The 9,110-nt window shown below is 47.6% G+C and overlaps 1 protein-coding gene across 1 annotated transcript in view; it reads right to left on the minus strand.

The window, feature by feature from the left end:
• Nucleotides 1-8,905, minus strand: part of LOC140903620 (substance-P receptor-like) — an 89,896-nt gene extending 80,991 nt beyond the window's left edge. Inside the window, exon 1 of the mRNA XM_073325165.1 lies at nucleotides 8,511-8,905. Coding sequence (XP_073181266.1) covers nucleotides 8,511-8,905 — 395 coding nt within the window. The remainder of the gene's footprint in view (nucleotides 1-8,510) is intronic.
• Between the last annotated feature and the right edge of the window lie 205 nt (nucleotides 8,906-9,110).

The following is a 9,110-nucleotide window of genomic DNA, read 5'->3' on the forward strand; positions in this document are numbered from 1 at the left end:
CCAAATAAATGTTAGTCTTTAAGGTGCCACCAGACTCCTCGTTTTTGTGGATACAGATGAACACGGCTACTCCTCTGGTACTCAGCACAAAGAGTGTCACAAGACAGAACTACAGGAGCAAGCAGAGTGCATCAGTTGAGTACAAATACACAGCTACTGCCAAAGAAATGTGTTCGGTTACTTTGTTTTGCCATGGTTTGCTCTTAGCAAATATTTGTTGGCTATTACTTATAACTCTGTTATGCTCTAGGTGCTTATAAATTGGGCTTGCTTCATCAGCTATGAATGCCAAAAAAAATAGCTTGAGCCCCGGCACCTCTTTCCTTACAAATTAAGCCTTGTGTGGACCGCATCTCTTCCAGCAGACCTCCTTCCCAAAACAGCATCCCATGGTTCAGGAAGCCAAAGCCCTCCCATCAACACCATCTTGCAGCCGTGTGTCCCTGCTTGGACCCTTACCCTCAACTGGGTAAGCCACCTGCACCCCTGCCCCTTTCATGCTCACTCCCAGAGCTTTGTAGTCACAGCTGATTGGCTCAGGGTTATAGCAGGCAGTATCATCAGTGCCCATGTGGATGAATAGCCTGGAGTAGTGGCCAGAGGGATGGATGAGCCTCAGCAACTGTTCTGTAATGTCTCAGGCATGGGCTCCAGGCAGGCGGCACATCTCCCAGGATGTCAGGTCAGCAGATGAATTCCTCTGACCAGTACAGAAGGTGACCTCCAGCACCCTATGTTGCCTCCTGTTGGGTGTGGTGGCAATGAGTCTCCAAGCCTTGGGGACAGATGGCAGCTCCTGCTCAGCCACTGGTCTGCCTCTGTCCTCCTGTTGCCAGTACAGCATACCAGTTCTTCACCTCAATGGACACGGGACAGCACCATCTACTGCCCGAGAGAGCCAGCAGCCAGTTTCCTCCCCGTAGAGCAGCTGGTTCTCCTGCCTCCTCTGGTGCCACTGTAGTCAGCTAGCATCCTCTCTCCCAGATGTTTCCAGGTACATCCTGCCAATAAAGTCCTTGTGCTTCTGGAGGCTACGCAGATGAGCCACCTCCTCCTGCAGCTCTTATCTGCTTGTGGAGGGACTCCACCGACAGATACCTTTCTCACCAGGTGTTTCCCCCAGCCTGGCTTTCATTGGTGGGGGCATGCAGGTTGTGTTCCCAGCTAGTCAAAACAAGGACGTGGGCAGAAACCTTCAGAGTCAGGAAGCCGGTCTGGCTGGGACCCCCACAGGTGCAGTCAGAGGAAGTGCAGTGATACTAGCAATGTGCCATTTTCCTCCCATTGCAGGTTCTTCCTTGTAGAGTATCTGGAAGTTGCGGGGAGGGATAGCTCTGTGGGTTGAGCATAGGCCTGCTAAACCCAGGGTTATGACTTCAATCCTTGAGGGAGCTATTCAGGGATCTGGGGCAAAAATCTGTTGGATGATTTAATTGGGGATTGGTCCTGCTTTGAGCAGGGGGTGGGACTAGATGACCTCCTGAGGTCCCTTCCAACCCTGAGATTCTATGATAAGTTAAGTGTGGGGGAGGGGAAACCTACCTCCCTGCTGTCCTCCACTGGTGATCTAGGCTGGCTCTTCGCAAACTGACCGCTGAAGACCTAGATTGCACACTTCTGTATAAAGTCCCCTAGCCTGCAAGCAGGCCCAGGAAAACCCATGAGAATTTTAAAAATAGCTTACAATTTTAACACTGTTTTCAACACACCAGAATTAGAATCCAAATTATTGTCACATGCAAACATTGCCACCTCACCTCTTTTCCAGACCAATAAAGCAAAACCCTGATCTGAGTTCAGAGCTTGGAGACACCCTGCTACAAACCTGTAGTCGTGCTGAAAACTGACCATTGATGCCACATACTTATTCCTACTCTTTCCTTTTGTCTCGGCCAGTTTCTAATTCATGGTGGTAGTTTACTTCTCACCCTCTGACTTCATTTCCTTAATAGTTGTTTCTGAGGGACTTTGTCAAAGACTTTTAAAAAGTCAAAATAAACTGTATTAACTAGTGAGTAAAGGAGAACCAGGGTTTTCTTAGCTCAAGTAGTAGATTAGAGAGGCATGATTTTTCTAGGCGGGAGCCATGCTGGCTTGTCCTTTCCTAGCTTGGTGTTTATAATTCTGTCTGTAATTATCATTTCAACCAATTTACCTGGTATTGAGTGCCGTCACTGGAAGAATGTGAAACTGGAATCTGGGAAATGCCCGTGCAGCTAGCAAGTACTATTCTGCTCCCACTGACATAGAAATGAAATGCTGCACAGCACCAGACTTGTGCAGCAGGTTCTTACCAAAAGTCTGTAGAGAGGTAGCGGTGGAGCCCTTGCAATTCTTCCGCCCAATCCTGCGTGGTGCTGAATGGTCTCAATTCCCTTAAATTTGGCAGCGGTTAAGAACGCACTCATCCCCTTTCAGGAGCAGGCCACCTGTCTGCTGTAACAATTAGCTCCTAGCCTTGCTGTAAAGGCTGTGGTGCTTCAGGCTGATTATCATCTCCTGTGGAAAATATCTTGATTTTTTTTTTCAGAGCACCTGCAGCTCCTGTTAACTTATGCTAGAAATTTGGCACCTCTGAAAAAACCGGGCACTATATTTGCAAGTAAAATAATTTTTTTTAAAGCTACTTGCACAATCCAGTTTCAGATTCGGTATACGTAAGTTCTATTATGTGTGAATTTTACATAAACAGCTTGCAAAATGTTTGCTGATTGACTGTGGCATTGGGTTTGTTCATTCTTTAGAAGGCAATTTCGCATCCTCTGGCAAGTGTGCTATAGAAATTATTTATAGAGGGCACATTTTGAAATAGGTTGTTCAGCTTTTTGTGAAGCAATGTTCTTGTGAACAACTTGATGGCTAATACGCCAAGCATCCTTTAGATTACATATCCAAGTTACTGACAGAGATGAATCACTCCACTTGGGGAATATAAACCCATTCAATTCTTTATGTATTTATTCCTCCCCCCCCCTGCATCTACTGAAAATACGTTGATTTCAAGTGCGTTTTCCTAGCTGTAAACCAGCCCCTGCTTTGCTGAGACTACACATTGAGATTGACTACACATTGGTGCCATTGAGACCAGTACATGTTTTCTCCCTTGCTGCATGGACTATCTTTAGGTTTGCGGTTTGAATGGGAAGCATTGGTCCGAGCCCTTGCTGGAATGAGATACTTAATTTAACCCACGCTATAAGCTCTTGTCTTGAAACACCACACCACACTCAAAATTGATTCCTCAAGCACACAAGTCTGGAGTGAAATACCTGGCTAAAGTAGTTGAATGCTTTCATCAACCGTCCATTTCATCTAACTACTGATGTTCGATCCAAACGCAAGATAACAAGGGATTTTACAGCGCTATCCATGTTTCTCGACCGAAGGGAAAAAAGAAACAGGGGCCACCCTGAGTCCACATTCCAAAGAACAATAACTCATGTGAGATTTGGCATCAACAAACGAATCCGATAATTCACTGCCATCAGCATCTTATTCTGTAATACTGCGGCCTTTACTATATTTGCCTATTGTCATTAATCAGTATCTCTTTTTCCCTCAGCTGACATTTTATCTTTGAACTGACTGAGCCCAATTCTTGTGTGATGCAGCACCTAGGAACATACGTACTGATACCATATGCACTAGATTTTCTGTACATTAAATTTAATTTGTTATTTATCAAGCTATCAGGCCCACTTTTCAACAGCACCTTAAGAACCCAAGAGCCTTTGTTGAAAGTAATTTAGGTACTTGAGAGCCTAAGGTTAGGTCTACGTTAACACTGTGTCGGTAGAAATTCTGTCACTCAGGGCAGGGTGTGAAAAAACACACCCCTGAGTGACATAAGTTACCCTGACAGAAGCGCTGGACTGGAGAGCACTAAGTCTGCAGGAGACATGCTCCTGCTGACATAGCAGCCACCACCACTCATGGGGGGTGGGTTAATGATATCCACGGGAGAGCTCTCTCCTGTCGGCATAGACCGGCTACACGGGAGATCTTACAGCTGCACAGATCAGTGGCAGATTTCGAGTTAGTGGGGCTCTGGGTGTAGCTTCATTTCCCGCCCCCCCCCCCCCCGAAGCAGCCAAGAAAAAGAACATTCTCTTATCTTCCCCACTCCCACCCCCTGTTTTTCATTCTTTTTTCTTCATCCTCCTCCTATATTATAAGTAATGGGAAGTAATAGAAAATAAAGCAAGGTACCTTGATTGGGGCAGGGGGGTTGGGTGTGGGAGGAGGGGTGAGGGGTGCAGGATCTGGGAGGAAGTTTGGGTGCAGGGTGCAGGCTCTGAGCTGGGGCAGGGGGTTGGGGTGTGGGAGGGGGGCAGGGGGCGGCACTTACCTTGGGTGGCGTGGCTCCCAAAGTGACCAGCACGCACACCCCCCCCCACAAGCAGTGACTCCAAGTTGGGGGGGGTCCAGAGGGTCTCCGTGCACTGCTGCCCACAGGCACCGTGCCCGCTACTCCCATTAGCCGCAGTTAGCCGCGGGGGCAGTGCGTGGAAGCACACACACACACCCGGGGCCGCAGGGACATGCCAGCCATTTCCGGGAGTGAAGCAGCATGGAGGGAGGGAGGCAGAGTGGGCGGGGAACCGGCTGAGCCCTGCTGCATGCCCCTTGGGGGGCCGGGGGCAGCGGGTCTGGGTGCACTGCCCGGGGCAGGTGCAGCACACGGGTGCGCAGAAACGTGCCAGAAGCCGGCTGCTTCTGGCCATGGCATGCAGGCAGCCTGCCTGTCTGTCTGAGCCCGCCGGCTGGGACTCAGGGACAGGTGGTCAGATATTTGTCCTGCATTTCGGGGGCCCCCCTGTCGTTGGAGACCCCCTGCCACTGCACAGTTAGGTTCATGGTAAGCTCTCAAGCATAGACATGGCCTGAGTCTCATTGCAAGTCAATGGGAGGGAGGCTGCTAAGTTGTTTAGGAGCTCTTGAAAATTTGATCCACTGTCTGAGTGCTTGATTAAGCAACTGACAAGACCCCATGATTGTTCACAGGGTTGTGGTAGCCATTTTGGTCCCAGGAGACGAAAGAGACAAGGTGGGGGAGGTGATCTCTTTTTTTGGACCAACTTCTGTTGGTGGCAGAGACAAGCTCGTCTTCAGGATGTGAACATGAGCTCTGCGGCGCTCCGAAGCTTGTCTTTCACCAACAAAAGTGGGTCTAGAAAAGATTCTAAAGTATTTGTGTGCGTGAAAGTCTGGAATATTAATGCAACAGATGTCCAGCCCCAGGCCTGCAATAACCTACTTGTGTTCCATTAACTGAAAATACTCATTGGCAAGTAGTGCGGATTTTCAGGTTTTCCTTCGGAAGATTCGCTTTACAAACTAGTTATCCCTGCAGTCAATGGTTATTGAGAACTCTGCACTAACTGGAAAAACTAGGTACTAATAGAGCATTTTGAATGCTTTGCAGCCCAAAGGATCTCTTTCCACAGTGATGCTGGGTAGGTACAACACCCCTGAAATACAGATCCTTCTGGGATGGAGCGGAACCTACACAATATTTGGGGTGGATTTGGGGTCGGGGGAGGAATTTGGGCAAGGATCTCAGGGCAAACAAAACCCATCTACTTTGATGGAAAATGCAATGGGATCTTCATTTTCCATGAAGAACAACTATGATCCTAGGGCCGTGCTTTTCAGCCTGTGGTGCACAGATGCCTGGGTGGCTGCAGACTATGTCTAAGGGGTCCGTGAAAGGTTGTCATTACCATAGATGGGTGATATTTTGACCTGTAGTGCATGGACCCCGGAGGGTCCGCAGACTAAGATTTCCAAAGGGGTCCACACCTCCATTCACACTTTTTTTTTAGCAAAAAGAAAAGGAGGACTTGTGGCACCTTAGAGACTAACCAATTTATTTGAGCATAAGCTTTCATGAGCTACAGCTCACTTCATGCTGTAGCTCACGAAAGCTTATGCTCAAATAAATTAGTTAGTCTCTAAGATGCCACTAGTCCTCCTTTTCTTTTTGCGAATACAGACTAACACGGCTGTTACTCTGAAACTTTTTTTTAGGTGTCTGCATGTGAAAAAAGATTGAAAACCACTGCCTTAGAGTAATGTTTTCGTAATTGCAGGTGGCGTTACCATGTGGGGTTTGATTTCTCCTCTTATTTCCACCAGTGTAACTCCATTGAGTTCAGTGGAGTTACTTTGGATTTACTCCAGTGTAAGTGAGAGGAGAAACAGGCTCACGCTCTCAAGCCCGGCATGATAAAGAGATTAAACTTGTCAATGATTTCCCATCCCCTTGTCATTAGAAACAAGCTAACAAATCTTAAGTTACATTTCACAAGCTGTAGATGAATGAGTAATGACATCACTGTCAACTGCCTTCAGAAATTTCCATTAACAGTTTGCATTTTACTTTTCAAGTCAGTCTAATTCTAACAGGTTAGCCAAAATGCCCTCAGCAAAAAAATGATCTCACTCAATCTCGTTTCTAATTACTGCAGAACATGCAGATGAGGAAAAAGACCAGAAAGAGGGAAATTCTAGAACACCACTCTCTATATTTTGAATTTTAAATACCAAGTGTCAGCAAAGGACCACAAGGTTTTCTAGGAGGTACCAACAAATAAAATTTATCATCATTTTAGAAAGGAGTCAACTGAGGCAGAGACAGGCTCAGTGATTTGCCCTCAGCCACATAACAAGTCAGTGAAAAGATCTGCTAAAGAGCAGCAAAACCCAATTCAGCCCCAGAAGTCCTAACCTCTAGTCCTTTTCTTTGACCACTAGATCACAGTTCATCCCTCCACTGACTTACATTTAAACCCCAAGCGCCAGTCTAGACATTTGCTTCCTTGCTTCAGCACCAAGTTGGCTGGTTGCTGAATTTGTGTTCTGAGAACAAAATGTGAACGAGATGCTGGTATGTGCTGGCAAGCCACAGAGAAAACAGGTGTATCTATCACTCACTATAAGCTGTACAAGTCACAGGACAAACAGAACAGCGATAGAAAATAGCATTTTCCATCCCCAACTTTGTAATAAAAGTAACGTTATTCCAACAACCCAGTTGCCTTTAGTGAACACATTTGTACCCAGCTCTAAAATTTCCACATGTCCATCTCAGAACAATATAAAGCAGCAAATATCGAACTGCACCTTTGCCAGGCAGAGGGTTAAATCCTGGAGGTCTTTACACAGGCAATTTCCAACTGAAATCAGGAAACCGGTTAAGATCTATAGTATTTGGCCCACAGCTGTCTCATGCATGTTCAACTATAAATATATCTCATGTAATTGGATTATACCATGCTGTTTTAAATATAGATTTTAATCTAAAATGAGGAAATCAGGAAAATTAATCAAGACAGTGAGTGAAATTGTAGAGGGCAAGACTATAGTTTCCTCTGACTGAAAAAAAAAAAGAAAATAGCCACAGGCTTCTCTGGGGCACAATTAAAACAGACCCTTTTCATTAAGCTAACAGCATTCTCCTGGAGAGAATTATCGGGCGGGGGGGGGGGAGGTAACCCTTATCTTGAGTGCTCTTTTAAAATATTATCTCTCTTGCAATATTTGTGTGTGTAGGGAAGAGATCAACAGGATGCTAAGGCAGCAGAAGGAACCCCAGCAGTGGTTCTCAACCAGGGGTACCTGTGCCCATGGGGGTATGCAGAGGTCTTCCAGGGGGTACATCAACTCATCTTGAGGGGTAGGGATACCTCAGTGGTTTGAGCATTGGCCTGCTAAACCCAGGGTTGTGAGTTCAATCCCTGAGGCGGCCATTTAGGGATCTGGGGCAAAAATTGGGGATTGGTCCTGCTTTGAGCAGGGGGTTGGACTAGATGACCTCCTGAGGTCCCTTCCAAAAGTACAATTTCAGTACAAAAGTAAAATTTCATACCCTGACTTGTTTCTACTGCTCTATATACTGTACATTGAAATGTAAGTACAAGATTTGTATTCCAATTCAGTTATTTTATAATTATGTGGTAAAAGTCCGCAATTTTTCAGTAATGGTGTGGCTGTCACACTTGTGTATTTTTAGGTCTGATTTTGTAAGCAAGTCCTTCTTAAGTGAGGTGAAACGTGGGGGTACACAAGACAAATCAGACTCCTGAAAGGAGGACAGTGGTCGGGAAAGGCTGAGAGCCCCTGCACTACAGAACTTTATCATCTAAAGGATGAGAGCCCCAAAAGCTGGGGAACTGAATAATAAATACACTTTTTTTTTTTTGTCATGCCCCATGGACCAGCTCTTTTGCATGCCCTGATTTCCACCCTCTCCCAGCTCCATCCAGAGCCTGGAAACTGGATGGCTGCAGAATTAGAGACGGGGGTCTTTATAGGCTCCTGCCTGCAGCCTTGTGCGCTAGGACCCGTTGACTAAAGGGGAGCAAGGGCCAGGTTAAAAACAAACAAACAAAAATCCACCCAGGCTCGGAAACCGGGTGTGGTGGCTGTTGCCTGTCGTTGGGCCCGTTCCTACCACCCCCACCCCCGGCAAGCTCGTGCGGCCTGGCAATCCCACCTCCTGGCCTCACCTGTCCACGGCGATGGCCGTCATGGAGTAGATGCTGGCAAACACGGCGGCGATGGGGAAGAAGTTGTGGAATTTGCAGTAGACCGGCCCGTAGTACCACTCGTTGTGGATGGCATAGGTGAAGTTGACGACGGTGTTAAAGGCGGCCATGGAGGCTTCTGCAAAAGCCAGGTTCACCAGGAAATAATTGGTCACCGTCCTCATCCTCTTGTGGGCTAGGATGATCCACATCACCACGATGTTCCCCACCACCGCCACGATCACAATGAGCGAGTAGGCGACGGCCCAGAGGGTGATCTGCCAAGCGGGCTGGGCGAACGGGTTGGCATCGGATTCGTTGGCAGACGCGTTGTGGGACAGCGGAGAGTCCCCCCCCGCGTACAAGACCTCGTCCATCTTCCCCCGCTCCCCGCCGCGCCGGGATAATCCGCGGGGAGCCCTCTGCGAAGAGCCTAGCCCGCCGGGGCCAGGTGGCAGCGGGTCAGGAAGGCTTGGGCAGGCGGGGCCGCCTACAGCTGTGGTACATCTGGAATTGTGGGGCACATCTGTCGGCTCGGTCTCTGGAGCCCGAGTGTTCTGCGAAGGATACCGGGCAGCTGTC

This window comes from Lepidochelys kempii, chromosome 26 (assembly GCF_965140265.1).
Source record: "Lepidochelys kempii isolate rLepKem1 chromosome 26, rLepKem1.hap2, whole genome shotgun sequence".
Taxonomy (NCBI): Eukaryota; Metazoa; Chordata; order Testudines; family Cheloniidae; genus Lepidochelys; species Lepidochelys kempii.